Source organism: Thamnophis elegans, chromosome 1, assembly GCF_009769535.1.
Source record: "Thamnophis elegans isolate rThaEle1 chromosome 1, rThaEle1.pri, whole genome shotgun sequence".
Taxonomy (NCBI): Eukaryota; Metazoa; Chordata; class Lepidosauria; order Squamata; family Colubridae; genus Thamnophis; species Thamnophis elegans.
In genome coordinates, this window is record NC_045541.1 from 109,905,454 (window position 1) to 109,927,322 (window position 21,869).

Here is a 21,869-nt window from a genome sequence, read left to right on the forward strand (position 1 = left end):
GCATCCCAATCTGGCAGAATTTTCTTAAACCAGCTTTCAATCTCTCTGACCTCAGCATGGATAGCAGCAGCTTAATGGTGCAGTACAAATATGTGCTAAATTGCATTCTCGTTTCTACAAAATTTAAATATGCTAAGAGCCTTTTTTCACTTTAAGTGTTCATGCAAAAAATGGTGTCATTCTATTTATAATTAAAATGAAATCAAGGAAATAATTCAGTTCTATTTTAACTGAGCAGACTCGTTTGAACTATGCATGCTGATGAGAATTTCATTTAGTTTATCTTACATCACTTAATATTCTGGAGTCAGTCCTACAGTAAGGAGCTGAGAGTAGCAAGGAATAAAAGAATTGGGATTCTGTGATAGGTCCTATTTTTCTCCCTAAATAGCTAAAATCTGGGATACACTGAATACTCTTTGGAACTGATCCAGATTGATCCTAAGAAAATAATTGCACTCTTTCTACTCCATCATTTGAATATGAGAAAGTCTAGAAGGGCTTATTTTCTTTTTTCCTCATTTATCTTTCTGCATGGCTAACAAAGGATCAGCAAAGTCATTCCAAAGCCGATGTGGGATTATTGCCAGACAACATATGCTTGCACAGAAGTACATGCGTATTTGCACAAGACTGCCATTTTAGATGGATGGTACTTCATCATTGGGAGCTAAAAAAAGTGCTAAAGATTCAACAGTTTGAGAAATAGTACTCTAAGCACAACGGAGTCCAGAGAGACAATTCAAATTAAAAGCTCTAAAGCTATTATTATGGCAAGTTAACAATTTACATAACTATTCCGAACCTCTGAATTACTGTAGGGATCACTGGGTTGCAAACATTTGTCAAAAGGGAGATCTATCTGCCTGACAGTTTGAAAAATGAAAGACTTGCCTTCTCATTGTTAGTCAAATCACCACATGTGCCCTTAAGGTCCACAGAGTTTGAGCCACCACCTATTAGTTCCAGTTCATTATTCTGAAAGAGAAATGAAGCAGAAGAAAAAAAATAGTCTTCATGTTTAAAATCAAAGAAATTAGCCAGATTTGTTATTAAATGATTTTACCTATTGCTTTAGAGGACAAACCTCAGATAAGATGAAGAATATATCAGCAGACAGTTTAAGACTAATTATGTGCAATCAAGTTGCTTTCAACTCCCTGTGACCACATAGATGTTCTTCATCCCTAATCTTAAAATGAAGGCATAAATAATCTCAATAGTAAAAGAAAAAAACACCTCTTTTAGTTATCAATGTCAGCATTCCAAATATCATGCAGAATTAAATCAGAGTCTAAGGCAGAGCTATCCTTAAAGTTCCAATTTAATAAGACAGACATGTTGGCATCATGCTATGGAATCCCAAAACTGGAAATGACATCAGAATTCCACCCAGTTAAAAGTTCATGATCTTGTCCCCACACCCACAATCCATCACATGGTCCAATCTTCTTCTTCGACGCTGGCATCCATGCCCAGCTGCTTCCGGTCAGGTGTCAAAGTACGGAGACAAAGGATGACCTTGGCTTCTAGTAAAGAATGAAAACAATACATTCCACAATCCTACTCCTTCTATTCCCCCCTCCCATCGACTATACTAAGGAAACAGCATAATGAAATAAGAGAAAGTGTGACAGGCCAAAATTCTAAAAGGAATATAATTGCAGGCCTGACAATCACACTGTTTCATAGTCAAGCAAATGCAACACCAATGGACAGACCATTTCAAGATCAAAATGTGTAAAGTTCATCCTTGAAAGGTTGTTTTCCCATTGTCTCACCTGGTCTTTCAACTCCTAGGCTAATGTCATAGCAAACTGCTGACATGGTTCAGAAAATAGGCCCAAATATGAATTGTTGTCCCACTAGCATTGCTGGCTTACATGGAATTGAGAAGTAATGGAGATTGGCTGCCAAAACGAATGGGAAGTTTTTCAGGGTTTTATGTATATTTGTAGCTATTATTGAATCACCCTTGCCTCACCCGACATCCTCTCAGACTCACTCCAGTATTTTTGGCAAAACAATATATGCATAGAAGGGCAGGAAGTGTAAGAGATGGGAAACACTACCTTTTATTTTGTACCTTTTTTAAAAAGAAGTTGGGAGAAGGATGTTTGTTTGGGTACAGATTTGTAGGAAGGCAGGGTAAGGTAAGAGATTTAGTTATTCACCATTTTGAAATAACATTGAGTAAATGCTGTTGACACATTCTGTGCAAATATTAGATCATGTTATGCTTAGAGCCATTCTCAGCAATTTTTTTAAAAACTGGGTTTAGAATTAGGAAATGAAAACTCAGGAGGCTGGGAGGAAGGGCGAAAGCCCACAAAAAGGTGGTCTAATTCTGCTTAAAGTGATTTTGTTTGAAAAAGCTGAATCCTAATTGTGAATTATTAAGACTGATGCAGCCAGCGGCAGTTCTTCTTGGCATTCCAAATACTTGGACCAGGCCTTAATAGCAATAGTAATAGCACTTAAACTTATATATCGCCCACAGTGCTTTACATCACTCTCTGGGAGATTTACAGAGTCAGCATATTGCTCTCAACAATCTGGCTCCTCATTTTATTGACCTTGGAAGGATGGAAGTCTGAGGCAACCTTGAGCTAGTCAGGATCTAACTCCAGGCTGTGGGTAGAGTTAGTCTGCAATACTGCATTTTAACCACTGTGCCACCAAGTGGCTTAAATAAAATTGTGTGTACTATAGTTATGCAGAAAAATAAAACAGGTTCAAATTCTATGCTCCACTGATCATGAAAGATATGAGATCCTTAGTAAGAAACTTTTCTCACTTGCATTGAATTGCAGCACAAGCACAGTCCTGTAATCTCTTCTGATGTGTCCTCATGTAGTTGCCACCCTATATCTGAAGCCGTCATCCTTAGCTCTATCAGCATCAGAGAAGTTTTCCCACTTTGGTTTTGCTATAGATACAGTCTGAGATGCTTTATTAGCAATTCTGGTAGGATCAGTCTGGCATCTATTGGCCAGCTTTGGTATAGACATGGACCTTTCATTCTGGTCCTAGAGCAGTGTCCTTCAGATCCCTATGGATAGTGGGAGAGTCTATTTTTCTCAGAGTGGATTCTCTCTGTTTAGTCATGAAGTCTTTGAGAAGGTCCTGGGTTTAGAGAGTTGGCTAAGAGATTTCACTAGCTGTGGAAGAAACAGAGCTGTAAGATAAAATATCTGCAGCCATTATTTGAGTTTTTAAACAGAGATAAATGTGCTTCTGTAATAGTGCTGTACCTGTGTCCCAAGGGAGCCTAATAATGAGCAAATAAAATTTAATAATTGGACTTCTGAATATACATGCGCAATAAATATTTGTGCGAACCTCAAAGGTGCTTTTTGTTTGAGGATGTTTTGCTTCTCATCCAAGAAGCTTCTTGGATGAGAAGTGAAAGGTCTTCAAAGAAAAAACAGAAAGTCCAGTTGCCTCTTGAAAAAGCACCTTTGAGCAACCATGACCTGGATGACTGAGAATCTCCATAGACATTTGTGCAAAACCAACATGAATTCAGGTAGGGGACAGATTTATTAAAATGTGCTTTACCTCCATCACAATCCCCATCTCATTGAGGACATTAAGAATAGTGATTGATAGATGTCTTTTCATTAACTGATGATTGGGTGATGGGACATGATTAGAGTCAGGAAAATAAAGCGGGGGTGGGGGGTGGGTATCAATCCTTGCCTTTAACATACCTGCACCTGATAAAGACAGAACTCTCCTATCATGGGATTTGGAATGTGGCAGGGTACGGATATTTAGCCAATTTTATGCTACTATAATTTTTTGCTACCTCAAATGCCGATGGTTAGCTTTACCATGAGGAACAGTGCTGTGGAAAAGAACTATCCTAACTTGTTCCTTTACTGTATTTAAATAAACATGTCCTTGTGAAATGAAGGTTGCAGGAAAGATGAAATGCTAAACACAGCAAACGATAAATTTTAAAGAAAAGTTTCAAAGCATAAATTCTCAGGAAGAATACGAAGAGAGAAAGTGAATTAGTATTAAAAATACAAACCAGAAGAGGTCAGCCTTGTTCTTTCCAAACATAAAAGATAAGCAAAACATCTTAAAAGTAATTTAAGAGTTAATAACACATACTTTTTTATTATTTATAATCCAGTACATTTTCTTGAACTTCTGACACTTCTTGTAATAACTGAAAACTACAGTATGTTGTTTCATGCAACCATCGAGAATTTTGGAGCCGCTTGTAGATTACCAAGAATTAGAAGTAATTATGCTCTTTATGTATTTTTAGAAAAGCCAAGAATTTTAGGTGCCAAAATACAGCTCCCAAATTGGGTTCATCTTATCCATGAATGAGTTTATCTGCAAACATATATCACAGGTTTTTCCCTTAGCTCTTTAAAAATACTCAAATATATGGTCTATAAATGGCCATGGATAAGCCCATTTGTGGCTAAACAGACATTCCAATTTCTAACCAAAACACAATGAACCAATGCACAATGAGCCTCCTGCAGATAAACCAATTGTCAAAATGAAAACAAAAAAATATTGAAGCTTTGCTCATCTGTAGATGGTGCCTTTTTCATGGTATTTAAAAAAATGATGATTGTGTTATTGGCAGATTGGCTTATACACAAATATATATGGAATGTTTATAATTTCTTATGTGCAATCTATTTATGTAACATGTATGTATGTATGTATGTAACACTCCTCTAAGTCTCATTTATTTCAGACCATCCAATAGATATGCTTAAAGTACACACTTTCTAACTATCTTCACAAACTGGTGAACCAATGAGAGAAAGTAAGTAAAAAAATATCTGTTTGCTTTAAATAAGCATCTTCATCAGGTAATAGTAACTATATAAAAAACACTATTGCTGTAATAGCCTATACTGACTATTGCTATGTAGCCTATACCAGCGGTCTCCAACCTTTTGGGCAATAGGGACCAGTTCAGTGGAGAAAGGTTTTTGTTTGCACGGCATGTTTGTTGGTATGTTGTGGACTGGTGCTAGTCCCTATACTGGGATTTGGTGACCCCTTGCCTACACTGTGTCATGGAAGATTGTTGGGAGTGGGAGCAATATGTTGCAGCTGTCATCTTGATTTTTTTCTAACCACATTCTTTGGACACTACTGCCTGCTATGAATGCCAGTCTTGCCCCTGTCTTTTGCAAAGGTGTTCTCAAACACAATACAGGTACAAACTTTGAAAGCTGACCATCAACCTTTTAGCTTCTGAATTACCAGTTCCCTAAATCAGGGCTTAAAACAAAGATAGGTAACTTGGTTTCTCTTGATATTCAAAGTGCAGCTCTCTGATTCTTTCCCACTGTCTCCAATGGCTGTGGCTAACAGGAATTGAATACCCAGAGGACACATGAAAGGGTTGTTCTACCTTCTCACAAAAGAAGGCAACCCTTTGATTTTTACACAATTAAGATAGAAAGTGCCTTTCTAGGCTGGCTAATTTCATTCAAACATCTGAGAAGTCATTCTGTAATCTAAACAAGTCATACCTATGCACAGGAAGGATTTATACTCTGAACTGCTTGATGCTTTTTCCCTGATGAAGGGATATTAATAAAACAGGACAGGGATTGTGGTTTTGTGATCAGTTAGAATGGCATGGGCAGACCAAAACTCCTCAATTCTTATAGCAGCTCTTTGAATGATAACATGATTTCATAGAAGTGATTCAAAATGGATGGTAGGATTAACCCTTCTAGCATGATGCTCAATTGTTTCAGAGTACAAGAAACAGTGAGTGAGAGTAAATTATCAGACAACAATCAACAATAGCCTTTGTACATGTTCAGATTGTCAAGTCAAGTGCATTTGAAGTACATGAGGATTTATCCAGGACTAAAAGGTGAGGGCCAGAAAATCCAATGGTTGCTTAAACTTATATGAGCAGGAACAACAATAAATGGCTGCAGGAAGAATTCATGCTATTCAAGTTCTGTTGTATTATCTATCCCCTCAATTTTTAATTGGACTTTTCTTTATACTCAGCCAGTATTCAAATTCTCCTCCACATTTCTCTCCCTGAACCCACAACAAATATCTTGATGATGAAATACAAGAATGGTACCATTTTAGCTGTATAGACATCTACCGATAGAGTATTAGAAAGAGAGGGGATGAATAGACTTAGAAGCAAACTGAATGGGTATTTTTATTGCTAAGATAATGTATATGCTTGGAGAACTAAAAAGAAAATATTTCTGTAATATTTTACATTAAAATTATATTTTCAAGTTAAGAATTTCTTTGAGGGGCCCTTGGTGCTCTCTGAGATTTGTTGTTTTCTTGTAGATGTTTCACTACCCAAACTAGGTAACATCATCAGTGCATTGCAAGAAAACAACGAAGCTAAGAGGGCACCAAGGTCCCCTCATTTCCACCCTTACCTACAAATATTCTCCTTTATTGGTAAGAATTCCTTAATTTTTTAAAAATCAAATAAGAAATTTGTAATAAGCTACATAGGCAACTGTGATTTAAAGCAGCGGCCCCCAACCTTTTGGGCACCGGGAGAGAAGTTTTTCAGAGAGAGCATGGTTTCACGTGCTGCTTGCATCCCGCAGATGGGGCTTCGCTTGTCTGCATGGCTCAGTATCTGGCATGCTGGTCCACAGACTGGGGGCTGGGGACCCCTCATTTAAAGAACCAACTATGAAACCCTGGCATTTTTAGACTGGTATTACCTTGTTCATTTTCTGCCAAATCACTTCAGGGACTGGGTCCCCTGAGATGGGTACATCAAGTCTCAGCTTATTTCCAGCTACCACAATAATAGTGTCTGGAGTTTGCCCCATGAAGTCCAGATGAATTTTGGGGGGTTCTGCAGCAAAAACATAGAAATCATTTCATGATATGTGTGTGTGTGTGTGTGTGTGTGTGTATGTGTATATGTGTATATGTGTATATGTGTATATGTGTATATGTGTATATGTGTATATGTGTATATGTGTATATGTGTATATGTGTATATGTGTATATGTGTATATGTATATATGTATATATGTATACACACACACACATATATATATATAATATTCTCATTTCATACATTAGTATAAATAAAAAAGTTGCCCTTACCTTGTCTAGGCACAAAGTCAATCTTAATCTCTGCAACAAAAGAAAGGTGGGGGGAGGGAGAGAAGGAAAAATGATGAAATATGTTTGGTAGCTTCATACTTGAAGCAAGCATTTATTTATTTATTTTAAAAAAAACCTATAGTGAAAGAATGTGAGTTGCCAAGGAGACTCTGTGAGAGGACAGAGAAGGGGATTGCAAAGCAGAGTAATGAAATCAATGCAATAATGATTCAATACTGTCATTAAGTTTGATCTATTAATGGCTCCAATGCCATTGACTCCAAAGCCTTGGTGATCAGGAGGAGATGGTGAATTGTCAACGGGAAGCCGAAAGGATGGCTCACCATTGCCAATCCACTATCTTTTTAATTGACGTCCCTCTAGCATGCTCCAAAGTTCCAGCCTGTCCCTTATTTTTCCTCTAAATATGGCATTGTGGCTGCAGAAGACCTGAAAATCACTATGGCTGCTTTGTCAATGGCAGCATGAAATAATATTTGATGAAATGTTTCTGGTTTCATGTTTTCTAAGGTTTAACAGATTTCAAACAACTACAAACATCCATAGATGGGCGAAGAAAAAAAATCACACAAAGCAGTGACATTGAACTTGTGAATCCTTCCATTGAAGCACTGATGAAAGAGGTTTTATCATTATTCTTCTAAACTATGTTGCACTACTTGATATTTCTGGACCATCATGGTCATACATTTGTTTTTTCAAAAACAGTGTAAAATATTATTAGCATATTCTGCCTGCAGGGGTTGGTCAAAGATTTCCTTTATGATTTCCTGGTTGGTTTTCATATCTTCTGACTTTATTCTCTGATCTCACTTTCAGGTCTGTTTCTGATGTATTTATAATATACATGCATAGATTTATAAAATACCCAATTTTATATATCCCCTTACCCAGTAATTGTATTTCTACTGTTGCTAACTATAGCTTTCATCCTTTTGGCTTAATAGATCTGTAGGAAACCTCCCACCCAAGAAAGGAACATGGCAACATTTTTCCTTGATTCACTCTTTCTTCTGTGGCCTTTCATCTTTATACTTCCTCCCCGGAACAGTCTTCCAGAGAAGCTTGGGATATGACTGAGTGGGGAAGGGGGAGCAACAGCTAAAAAAAGAAAGCCATTCTCTTTCCTTGCCTCATTTCTTCTAACAAAACTCTCCCAAATGGAAACTATTCTGTTGAAAAAGGCCAGCTAAACAGTTTGTGGACTAATTTTCCAGAGTTACCATATTTTGGAGGACTTTAAGACACACTTCCCCACTTAACAGAGGGTGAAAATTTGGGTGCGTCTTATACACCAAATGTAGCCCCATCCACCTGCCAGGCCGCACCCTTCGACCATATTTTTCCTCGGTGCATTGTGTTTTAGACCTGTTCCAGGCTGAAGAGATTGTCACAGACCAACACTGCCTCCAAGCCTCACATTTTTGGCCTCTGTGCCTTGCACCTTTGGCCTCTTTGCCTGGCGCTTTCAGCCTCCGAATGCTCCGTTTCAGACCTATTAAAGACTGCGGGGATCGCCAGAGCACATTGCCGCCAATTGCTGCCTCCGCGCATTGTGGTTTTGCTCTGTGCATTGCATTTTTGGGAGGTTCTAGCAGGAATCACCGCAGCTGCCGATCCCCACTGCCTAGAACCGCCCCCAAAATGCGACACACAGAGGCCAAAAAGCCAGCCTGGAACAGCTGCTGCCTGGTCTGACTGTTCCATGCCATGCCTGCTGTATTCACCAGAGCTGCATGAGTAGATCAGCTGCATGTTTGAAGCTGCGTTTCAGCCCCAAAGAAGTGTGTGCGATTGAAGGGAGCATGCACATGTGCTAACAATCAGTGAACCAGTTGTTAACGTTCACCTCTTGGAACAGCTGATTGGGGGTATTCTGGGAGGCCAATCTACCACCAATCGCTACTTGTGCTGAATCAGGCTGTGATAATGTGCTAAATCTGACCAGGTTATTTGCTAAGGACACTAGTCAGATGAATACCGATGGATGCAGAATTTTCTTTTCCCATTTTCCTCCCCCAAAACTAATGTGCATCCGAAAAATATGGTAAGTTACACTGAAACAATACAATATATGGTATTATGTCTTACCACTCTGCTTTTTTTTATTTTTTGCAAATGGTGGTGTTGCAGCTTTAATATAATAAAATAAGCTATATTCAGCAACCAGATCTAATCATAGCTTAGTTATGAAATGTGCATTTAAAAACAGACATACAGACAGACAAATCCTGCTACACATTCTTACCTAGTGTTAGAAGAGAGATTCCATGAAACTTACCCAAAAAACGCAGATGAGCTGAGAGATTGTATGCAAATCCTTGAGGCACAAAAGAATAATCAGCTTCATCTTCTGGGGTAACATCATCAATGGTTAGCTTATGGATTCTGAAAAACAAATATTTGTCATGGATGACGGCGGGATATACATGTCCTGGGATAATGTTGCAGGATCCAATTTGTGTCAGCAGGATCAGAAATTTTGACTTTTCAGCTTTTGTCTGAGCTTTCAGGGAATTATGTCTAGCAGACTGTGTGCTGTTCTGTGTGTGGTATTTGTAGTGCCTGCTGTAAGTGGCTTTTTAGATATTGATCGGGATATATTGATGGCTGGCTTTTAAGTCATTAGTTGTCATTTGCTTGTGCTGCCCAGCCAGAGGTAGGTTGCTCCTGGTTAGGCTCAGTTTGGCTGAACCTGTAGTTTTGCCACGCCCCCGAACCAGTTCCCTTGCTGCTGCTGGGCCGCCGCCATTTTGTTTTTTAGTGACTGCACATGTGTATGCACAAAAAACAATTTACATTGAACAGTGCACGTACGGGCAGCGCATGTTGAACGTGTGTTGTGAACTGGTAGTAAAATCGGAAGCAACCCAACTATAATTATAACTGAAGGAGATTTTTTGGCTGACATAAATTTTTAAAAATTAAACAGACACACATAAAAATACAAAATACCCAATAATGGGGTCGGGGTGGGGGGAGACAGCAAAACTCAGAGAAAAAAATTAAGATACTATATAAAGCAAAAACAAAATAAATCTTAAAACACAGCATCTAACATTAGCATTCCTATTTTTAAATTTCAATACTGAAAATCCAAAAGACCATATTTAAATGTTCACAATATCTGAAAAAAGTATAAATATTAGAAACTTCAAAGTCACTTAATTGTTAATTAATTACTTGTGCATCTTCTTAAAAAACAAAAAAAATCATTTAGTACTTTCAGCTTTCATATATATTTTTCATATTTATGGGGAACTTTAAATTAGTTTTCTCACACCACAAAAATAATCCTAAGAAAACCAGTGTTCTATAACCACTGTAAAATGTTATAATGTACCTGCCAATATGAGAGATTTTAATCCGATTGCTTGGGATGACCTCTTTCCCATTTTTCAGCCAGATACCCTTCACATTCTCATCGGACACCTCACACTTGAACACAGCCTGGTCTCGTGCCTTCACGGTCAGATCTGCAATACTTTGGTACACCTCTAGCTTCTTTTCTGAGATTGTGAATTAGGAAACCCAATCAACATGATTGCAAGAGTTCAGAGGTAGGAAACACCCAAACTGTAGATATTGTTTTTACAAAATAATAATAATAATAATAATAATAATAATAATAATAATAACAATAACAATAACAATAATAATAATATGATAACATAATAATAAAAATAATAACAAGAACAAGAACAAGAACAACAACAACATGATGGATTATTTGGAAACAAACAACATCTTGCCAGTAGAGCAAAAAGGCAACAAAAGAAGGAGTAGGGGCACAAAAGATCAGCTCCTAATTGATAAAATGATATTAGAAAATTGTAAGAACAGAAAAACGAACTTGAATATGATCTGGATTGATTACAAAAAGGCATTTGACTCACTGCCACATAGTTGGATCATAAAATGCTTAGAAACAACTGGCATTAGCAAAAATATTACATCCTTTACTGAAAAGGCGATGAAACAATGGAGAACTGAGTTGGCAGTAGGGAATGAGATCTATGGAATGGTTAATATCAAGCAAGGAATTTTCCAGGGTGATTCACTTTAACCTCTTCTCTTCATCATCGCAATGATCCCACTATCAGTAATCTTTAAAAAAAATGAAATTAGGCTACCAAACAGCCAAAGAAGCTGAAAAAAATTTGCATTTACTATATATGGATGATTTGAAACTCTATGGAAAGTCAGAAATAGAAATCCAATCATTGACAAACACAGTCCGAGTATTCAGCACCGATATTTCAATGCAGTTTGGCATGGAAAAATGCGCCACTGTATCCATAAAAAGGGGCAAAATCACTGCATGTGAGGGAATTGAAATGGCCATTGGCCAACTAATTAAATGCAACGAAAATGAAGCCTACAAATACTTAGGCATTCTGCAGTTGGATAACATCAAGCATGGAAAAGTAAAAACTATTGTCAGGCGAGAGTACACCAACAGAGTTAGGAAAATTTTGAAATCTAAATTGAATGGTGGAAATACAATCAAGGCCATAAATACCTGGGCAATACCAGTTATAAGATACACAGCTGGTATAGTTAACTGGACACAAGCTGATTTGGACATTTTAGACCGAAAAACCAGGAAACTAATGACAATGCACTACAGTTTACATCCACGTGGTGATACTGATAGATTATACCTGCCCCGAAAATCAGGTGGCAGAGGATTATTACAAGTGAAGCAAACAGTTGAAGAAGAAAAACATGTACTGGCTGATTATTTAAAAGAAAGTCAAGAACATCTATTAATTGAAGTAAAGAACAAAAATCTACTGAAAGCCCAACAGACGAAACAAGAATACAGAAAACATGTGATAAAATCAAGAATGGAGAGTTGGCATAACAAAGTACTGCATGGCCAATTTCTGGAAAAAATAAAAGATAAAGTGGACAGTGAACAAACTTGGTTATGGTTAACAATAGGTACATTAAAAAAAGAAACAGAGTCACTAATCCTGGCTGCGCAAGAACAAGCTATCCGCACAAATGCCATTAAGGCCAAAATCGAAAAATCCTCTGATGATGCGAAATGCAGACTTTGCAAAGAAGCTGATGAAACTGTTGATCACATACTCAGCTGCTGTAAAAAAATTGCGCAGACTGATTATAAATTGCGGCACAATTCAGTAGCACAAATGATCCATTGGAATTTGTGCAAAAAATATAATATTAAAACAGCAACAAACTGGTGGGAACATCAGCCTGAAAAAGTCACCGAAAATCAGATGGTCAAGATCTTGTGGGATTTTCGCATACAAACGGACAAAATACTGGCGCATAATACACCAGACATCACACTGGTTGAGAAAAACAAGGTTACAATCATAGACATTGCAATAGCAGGGTCGATGAGAAGGAATGTGAAAAAATCGCAAAATATCAGGACTTAAAAATCGAAATTCAACAACTATGGCACAAACCAGCAGTGGTAATTCAAGTGGTAATCGGCACACTGGATGCTATTCCAAAAGCACTGGAATTACATTTAAAACAGTTAAAAATTGACAAAATCACCATCAGTCAAATGCAAAAAGCCGCACTGCTTGGACCTGCACACATATTACGAAAATACGGTACGACGTCCTAGGCCCGTGGGTGGGGCCCGACTAGTAATCAATGCCAAATCCAGCAAAACAACTGGCCGCTGTGACACAATTCTGTTGTTGCGATAATAATAATAATAATGCTAAAGAAAAAACCACCTCTTCTGGAAAAGGTGAAATAGGAAGAGATATTTAGAAATGTGTGAGAATTTAGTATAATTTGATATGTAAGGCAGTGCTGTTATCAGAATATGTGTGACATCAATATCAACATATAATGCATGATTAACATACAATACATAATTAACTATTCTATTACTAGTTATTACTGTTACAGAGAAGGCCATTGCCAATCTCTATACACATTTTAAAAAGCATATTCTTATTTATTTCTCACCTTGTACAATCAATTCTGCAACAGACTCCCCACCATTAGTTTTGACTTTGTAATGCCCATTATCTTCCTTGGTGGACTCATTGATGATGAGGTAGTGCTTTTTACCATCCTTTTTGAACCGATATTTGAACGCCTCTTCTCGAGTAAGCTCTATACCATCTTTTTCCCTGCGGATATCAAAGTATCATTGTGCTTATTGCTATTGTTTTTCAAATACGGCACTTTTACATTAGCCAGTAGACCACAATGCTATTGCAGAGTAGTAGTTTGGCTGCCAATTTACCAGCTCTGTTGTAGGACATGCTCACGCACTTCCTATGGTAAGCCACAAGGGGATGAGCTGGCTTCCCACCAGAAAGACCGACAAATGGTTCTTTCTGCAGAAGTCACCTAAGGCCCTCTCCTTTCCCTGGAGCCTTAAGACTTCAGCTCACTTTTCCAGCCATATAAAACAGATGGTGATTACCCATAGGTTTTTATCCCTGGTATTCGGAAACATGATTCCTCTGTTTTTAAAAACCTTGTTTAAGTTCTAAAAGCTAAGTAGTTGGGATTAGTTGGGTATTTAATATGAGACCACTGGGTAATACCAGAGCAGTAGTCTTGACTAGGAAGCCAGAATAAAATTCTAGAAGAAAGCAATATGAAGCTGCTTTTATGTTGCTGCCTAGAAGACCAAATAAGCATGTCCCTAAAATCACCAAAAGTTGAGCTCAATTAGAAGAAATATTAATTTTTTTAAAATAAAGCTCTTTGGCCAGTTTAGGGTATACCTTCCCCTCAACAGTGAAGGTTTTCCCTCCATCCCCTTTACTTTACCATTTCACAGTAGCCCCATCTTCAGACACTTCAGCTTCAAACTCCACTCTTTCCCCAACTGTGACCACTTGGTCTTCCAGAGAATGAGTAATCAGGATGGGAGGCTCTATAAATGAAGTGAGAATTTGATTTCAGAATGGAGAATATGACAGGCCTAAAAATTAAGATAGATTTGTGGTAATTCTTCCAAGCCGAGTTCTTTATTGTTTCTACACTTATAGACAGAATCTTGCCAGAATGAGCACTCTACTATCTGCATCTCTCATATACTCCCAGAACTATTAGGGAGGGGCTGCTTTGACATCTTCCTCTCACACAAAATATTTGGATTGAGTTGTTTCTTATTCTTCTGGAATGCACCCATTCCCTGTGGGATCCACCTCCTCACTACCAGAGGTGGGTTCCTACCAGTTCAAACCGGTTCAGCTGAGTAGGTAGTAACTCGCCCACTCATGCATCCGAACCGGTTCTGTCAGCACCATTGTAGGCTCCGCCATCTTGTTTTTTCCTTTTCCGCATGCATCAAGCATGCCCGAATCACGCCCCTCTGGTCTCCCTTTAACTTTTTCCTAATACCTTCAATAGTATCAAACAGTTGCATCTTGCTGTTTTAATTCTCCACAAAATTCATAAAATAACCATAAGGTAATACAATAATTAAAAATGGCAGTCAAACTCAGCATTGCTCAAAATAATGTGAAGGAATGGAGACCTGGCCTTAGGAAGAGGAAAGGAATGAGCAAAAGGTTAGGGGAGAAGTTTTGGATAGCATTACTGTCCAAATGAAACTCAACTCAGCACTGCCTCAATTTTGTTTGGTATAATAGGAAACAAAGAAATTCTGACAGGCTTTCAAGATACTGCTAACCTGCATGGCAACTTAAAAAGCATTTCTGGAATCTATGCTTTTTCTGTTTCATGATCTCCTTTACCTTGAAAGGCTGACATCTATCTTGAAAGTTTTTGTCAAGGTTTCTCCCTCTACATTTTTACACTAAACAAAATCAAGGTAAGATTATTTTGAAATTCTCATCTTTTCTGAAATTCTTCCTTTAACAATTCAGTTATTCCTTACCCATTTACAAGGTCAAGACCACATTCTTTCATACTACAGAGCTCACCAGCAATTACTTCAGATGTGGCCCACTCAAACAGTCTTCAGCTGCAACTCAAGTCACCTTCAATTAAATTCAACCTCTATATGGGTTTTGTATGTTGGAAAGGTTGAGCTAGGTCACATTCCTGTGAAACAGGTAAAAACTCATCTTATACTACCTTATTCCCACTTCCCTGTTTTCAAAGTAAATATGATCACTTTTGTAAAAGGTATATGCCACCTTTTTTGACTCTCCATTACTTCTCTTCCTTTTCTCCAGCCCTATAATTATCAAGTTTGTTTCAGAAAGAACTGAAAGCTGCTTCTTTGGCTGAGAAGATGAAAGGACATAAGTGAAAAAAATGGAAGAAAGATTTAGAATTGATGGTTTGAATCATATTGCTGTTTAATTTTTAGTTGTAAACCAAAACCATCTGCCCATAATAGTCAACACTAACACATCTAAACGCCAACTGTATGTTTTTAGAATTACCATGCTTCTTTATCCTCCTTTAAATGGACGCCCTAACCTTGAATGTAAATCATTATCTTTTAAACATATTTTAAAAGAAGATATCTAAAATTGTCTCGTATTTTAATTCTAATTCAATTCTAATATTCTCTAACCCAAGTAATACAGGAATGAATTGAATTGAATTGAATTGAATTTTATTATTTGTATGCCGCCCTTCTCCGGGAGGGACTCAGGGCGGCGAACAACTCAAAAGGGGAAAAGGGGAACATAGAACAGAATACAAATAATTAAAATCAGCAAGAATCACACAACCACACAAGTCGAGAGGGGAGGGGAACTCATCAACCCCAGGCCTGCCGGCAAAGCCAGGTTTTGACGGCTTTTCGGAAGGCCTGGAGAAAGGTGAGGGTCCGAATCCCTGCGGGGAGTTCGTTCCAGAGGGCCAGAGCTGCCACAGAGAAGGCCCTCCCCCGGGTAGTAGCCAGGTGGCATTGACTGGTAGACGGAACCCGGAGGAGGCCAACCCTGTGTGATCTAATGGGTCTTTGGGAGGTAATTGGCAGCACATGGTCTCTCAAGTACCCAGATCCAATACCATGAAGGGCTTTATAAGGTACGACTAGCACTTTGAAGCGTATCTGGAGACTGATCGGTAGCCAGTGCAGCTCGCGGAGGATAGGTGTAATGTGGGTGTACCGAGGTGCACCCACAATCGCTCGCGCGGCTGCATTCTGGACGAGTTGAAGTCTCCGAATACTCTTCAAGGGCTGCCCCATGTGGAGAGCATTGCAGTAGTCCAGTCTTGAGGTCACGAGGGCATGAGTGACTGTTGCGAGCGCCTCCCGGTCCAGGTAGGGATGCAACTGGTGCACCAGGTGAACCTGGGCAAATGCCCCCCCTGGTCACAGCCAACAAATGGTGTTCTAAAGTCAGCTGTGGGTCCAGGAGGACTCCCAAGTTGCGAGCCCTGTCTGAGGGGCGTAAATTTTCACCCCCAGCCTGAGTGATGGAATATTGACCAAATTCTTGGGAGGGAAACACAACAGCCATTCGGTCTTGTGGTCTTATGCAATATGGAATCTGCACAACTGATTTTAGTTGTATTGATTTTCATTATAAAATACAGTAAATGTGACACTGATTTGTGCTATTTTTTAAAAAATCTCACATGTTCCCTTTGCATTTTATCTTTTTGTCAAGGTACACAGAGTAACATTCTGTAACCCAATCTTAGATATAGTTGGAAGCAAATGCCATTTCATTCAATCTGGCTAAGTACCAAATGAGCATGCAGAAGACTTTCACGTTCACAATAACCTATTAGCTTCTGCAGGGAATTCAAATATTTGACAATCTCATGGGTAATTAATATTCATTAGAGAAGCAGAAATATTTATAATGCCTTCTAGTAGGTAAAAGTATGGTAACTATAGACATGCATAAATTTTCTCAAGTTCAGGAAATAATGGAGAAAAAAGAGAAGATGCCTTACACACATACACATACATTAAATTGTTGCCAAAAATAACATTGAGTTGGCAAAATTGCAGCAACATGAAATGTAGGATTACAGGAAGTTGTTCGAAATCTTTGAATTATAATCTAGGTCTTGGTCTGTGTATCTCATAGACCAACCCAACAACAATAATAAATCATTCACCTCTTACAAACAGTTCTGTGAAAGTCTTCTCTTCCCCAATCACGCATTGATATGCTGCATCATCAGCCAATGAGCAGTGGTTTATGGTCAAGATCCTTTTATTTCCCAGAGATTCAAAAATATATCTAGAGAAATGCAAATGAAGATGATGGAATTTGCAGAGATGGCTAAGCTGACTTCCTTGATTATAGAAAAGACAATATTTATATTTATTGCTGACTAGCAACCTCCTCTAAAATCTTTGTGGGTAATAGAACAAAAAAAAAAATAAAGTTATGATTTACAGTTTTGATGATTAGGAAAAAATAGGGTTTTTTTTGCAATCATAGAGTAAGAGATAATTTTGTATTTGTTATTGCTTATTGCTGTAAAGAAAATTGGAAGGTACATTCTATTTCTTTTTTTTTCTTACTTTTCCCCCACAGTTCTTATTAGTTTTTATCTTTTAAAATTCCACAATAAAAATTATGTTTAAAAAATGGAAATAGAATTTTAAAAAAACCCTAACACAGAATACCTAGATTCCTAGGTATTTTTGATCAGCTATGCTCACATCCACATATTCTATACAGTGCATAGAGAAAAAGGATAAAAGATAATTGCAAAGATTGTAGTAACAAAAGAACAAGGAACAGTTACATTTTTAAAAGCGAAAGAAAATGCAGCGATATTGATGGGGAAAAAATGGAAGTATGTGAAAAATCATTAAATAAGAAGCCTCCACCAGAGTGGAGTGGTTAATTAATAATAATAAAATGAATACAAGTGTTGAAATAATTTGGGATGAAATTGAAGTGAAGGAATGCTTAGGAGGAGTGTTTTTGAGATTTGTATAGGAATAGTAGTGATAGATCTTATACCTTGAGTAAGTTGGGTGGCCTATACATTTTATAAACATAGAAATAATAAACAAACAAACAGAATTCAAGTGAATGCTATAAATGTTAATGTTCAAGAAAAAAATGATGAAAAGAAAGTAATACTTGCTGTCAGAACCTTGAAAAATTATAATTTTTTAAATAAAATTTATAAAGCCACAAGCATGGATGGTAAAATATGGAAATTAAAATATGGATATGGTTTACATATAGAGTAATAGTGTGATTTGTTTAGCGTGTGTAAAGATTTATCTGTTCCTAATAATTGGAAGAAAATTGTTGTTTCTTAACACAAAGTGAAAGACAATATTGCAACTTCACACATAGTTAAAAACAAACAAGATCTGTATGAATGTGGGAAATAAAACATTGTAATTTAAAGAAAGCAGACATAAAACAATAGCTTGAATGATGGAATATTTTGTGCGAACATGGACTTGATGGTTGATTGCTGAATGCAGTGAGAATGGCATATATATGCAAATAATACTAAAGTGCATATGACAATAAAAGCACTCTTTGGCAGATGGCTTAGCTGTAAGCATCAGAATGAGGATTTGTGATAAACCACTAGATTTTTAAAAAACGTATTCATGAAGAAAAATGTAGCAAATGCTTATCATGAAATTAGAGGTGTATTACTATGGATAGGAAGCTATGCATAGTTACAGTATGTATACAGAATGAAGGTGCTGCAATGTTGCTGGCTCGCAATCCAAATGATTTGCAAGGAATGTTAGATTGCATAATGTGGTGAGAAACATGGAGGTGAAAATTAATGTATAATGAGCAATAAAGTTGTGTTTGACTGCAGAAACTGTGTGAACAAATACTTAATGATGAAAAATTGAAGCAAAGAGATGGATTTAGGTCCCCTGGTAAAATGTTTATCAAAGAAGGGAAGACAGATGAAGACATTTTAAGACAATATTGTGAATACTATACAAAAATGGGAGGTAACGTATATAGTAATGTATGTTTATCAAAAGAAGGGGAAACTTGTTTATATGGCAATAACCGCCTGCATTCTGAGGAACATCATAGAAGTAAACTGACTGCAGGGGAAATATACCTAAGATATATGCGGCAAAACAAGAAGCGCTAGGTTGAAGAATCAATAGTGTCAAATGAATGTGAATTTTACTGCAAGAATGTTCAATATTAAAGAAATAAATTGTGGTGGATTGAGAGACTGACTCAAGAAAAGGCATAAAACAAATGCATGAAGTGAATGGATTGAGAGAAAGGGGAAAAGTGAGAAAGTCAGATGAAATTAATGGGATCCTCAAAAAAAGAGAGGAGAGAGAAGGTAAACGTATGACATGGGGCATGGGCACTGTGATAACAAATACTGTTTTCAAGGGCAAATGTATGGATTGGTAAAGAGTGAGTTGGGATAAACTACATTTAGCTTCTGCCAACCTAGCAATTTGAAAGCACATAAAAAATGCAAGTAGAAAAATAGGGACCACTTTGGTGGGAAGGTAACAGTGCTCTGTGCGCCTTTGGCATTTAACCAGGCTGGCCACATGACCATGGAGATGTCTTTGGACAGCACTGGCTCTTCGGCTTAGAAATGGAGATGAGCACCATCCCCTAAAGTTGGGGACGATTAGCACATATGGGTGGGGGAACCTATTACATTTAGCTGTATTTCCTTCTCTTTCTCTTATTTCGTGCCTTAATTCCCTTGCTGTATATCGATATGCTTTCTTTCATGGGGTTCAGTGTGAAATAACTCAGCAGATTTTCTTATAGATCCTTGCTTGTTGCAGGGAGCTGCTTCTTTCTTTAGGTTTCTCTCTTTAATAAATCTTATCTAACAATATTCGGATGGTCCTGTGCCTTCCTGCTGATAACAATTGGCTTATTACCTTATATGTTTCCCCATTTCTGTGCTTTGCATAATGCTGCTCACCCAAAAAGAATTGCATAATGGGTATGAATTATACATATCCTCATCCTGATCTAGATAACAAAATAACGTGGAAAAAACTACTAAGGGACATCTATTCCTTGGGATGTGCATGAAAACAATTAAACATATAGCAGTTATTCATGTTACAAAAAAAACCTACTAATATCTTCATAAATTGCTTAATAAGGCAGAGGTAATTACCATGGTTTTATGTTAGATAGCTTATTTATGGCCAAGTGATCATGCAGTATGTTATCATTAGTTTAATGATACTCACTTAGGACTAGTCAGACTTGTATTAGAAGACCTCAAAACTAGATTGACTCATTTGTAATTTCAGCCCTTCTATCTAATAACTGGGGGGGGGGGAATCAGCAAAATTATATCCTTTGCTATCTTGTAGATGAAGGAAAGTAGAAAAAACAAGAAGTGCAATATGAGGACTTACTTGCTAAGAACAAACGATGGATGGGATTCATTCACGGCAGAGATGAGTAGAAGAAAGAGAAAAACCAGGTGTGAAAAACTACATGAATTAGCAGTCTTAGATTAGATTTAGATTTAGATTTAGTTTATTTGTCTTATAATATAGTAAGCATTAATCCCACCTCATCCTCTCAACTGCTTATAGCTTTTGTTGATATTGGAGGCTTCTGGAGTGAGTGGGTAGAGGTATCAAAAGATTCAAGATCATGGTCACTACTGTGCAATTAAATCCCAGTCTTTATTTATGTGAGTTGCACATAAAAATGGGGTTATTATATAGTTGCAATCACAAACTTGACATTTTTCTTATCCCCACCCACCCATAGATGCTTCTGGTTGCAATTTTTTCTCCCTCTCCATTCTGATGAAATTTCCTTCTTTCCCAGTGTTGGTGATGACTAGATTTCCTACATTCCACATTATATCCATATAACATTTTATATTGCTGTATAATACTAATCCAAATGCTTTCATTTTGTTCTCTTGATTACCTGCCACTCACTTGGATCTCTTGTCCATTCTTGAGCCATTTTACTTCCTCATCTGGGTTAGCAAGTTCCACTGCTAATTTGATTTTCTGTCCTTTGTCAACTTGATATGCTGGATCCAACCTCTTCAGAAATGCTGTTGACAAAATGGGTTTATAATTAAGATTCATGTTATTTGGATACATCCTATAACTCAGATGCTGCCAAATGGAGACCTCCTGGCTCTATTAATCAAAAGCCATTCTGCTTTTTTTTAAACCCGAGTAGATGTTTTTGTGATAGGAAAAAAAGTAGAAATGTAGGTGGGGAAAAAGAGGCAGGCTAAAATTATATGCCTAGAAGGAAAATCCCACAACAAAAGTGTCATCTGGAATTGCTTAAGAATGACAAGAAATCCCAAGAAATCCCTTTCATCCTCCTGCATTTAAGTCTGCATTTAAAATATTTTCATGCAATGCATTTTAGATATTAAGGTAAAGGTAAAAGTTCCCCTTGCACATATGTGCTAGTCATTCCTGAGTCTAGGGGACGGTGCTCATCTCTGTTTCAAAGCCGAAGAGCCAGCGCTGTCCGAAGACATCTCAGTGGTCATGTGGCCTGCAGGACTAAACACCGAACATGCACGGAACACTGTTATCTTCCCACCAAAGGTGATCCCTATTTTTCTACTTGTATTTTTACATGCTTTCAAACTGCTAGGTTGGCACAAGCTGGGACAAGTAACGGGAGCTCACTCCATTATGCGGCACTAGGGATTTGAACCTTCAAACTCCTACCTTCTGATCAACAGGTTCAACATCTCATTTTGCCTACATAAGGCAAAGAAAGATAAATCTTAAATAAAAGTGATTCTTATGACATTCTTATGACTGATTCTGATTTTTTTAAAAAATTATTCAACTTGATTGTGACAGAAGAAGGGTAGATAAAGGGACAGGAAGAATCCAATCTGAGTTGGTC

The 21,869-nt window shown here is 37.5% G+C and overlaps 1 protein-coding gene across 1 annotated transcript in view; it reads right to left on the reverse strand.

Moving 5' to 3' along the window:
- Positions 1-21,869, reverse strand: part of MYBPC3 (myosin binding protein C3) — a 79,433-nt gene that overhangs the window by 20,951 nt on the left and 36,613 nt on the right. Inside the window, exons 13-21 of the mRNA XM_032213093.1 lie at positions 20,913-21,045; positions 20,384-20,386; positions 17,140-17,264; positions 13,909-14,014; positions 13,090-13,256; positions 10,469-10,634; positions 9,407-9,513; positions 7,105-7,134; positions 6,711-6,847 (exon numbers count right to left, since the gene is read on the reverse strand). Of these exons, the coding sequence (XP_032068984.1) occupies positions 6,711-6,847; positions 7,105-7,134; positions 9,407-9,513; positions 10,469-10,634; positions 13,090-13,256; positions 13,909-14,014; positions 17,140-17,264; positions 20,384-20,386; positions 20,913-21,045 (974 nt within the window). The remainder of the gene's footprint in view (positions 1-6,710; positions 6,848-7,104; positions 7,135-9,406; positions 9,514-10,468; positions 10,635-13,089; positions 13,257-13,908; positions 14,015-17,139; positions 17,265-20,383; positions 20,387-20,912; positions 21,046-21,869) is intronic.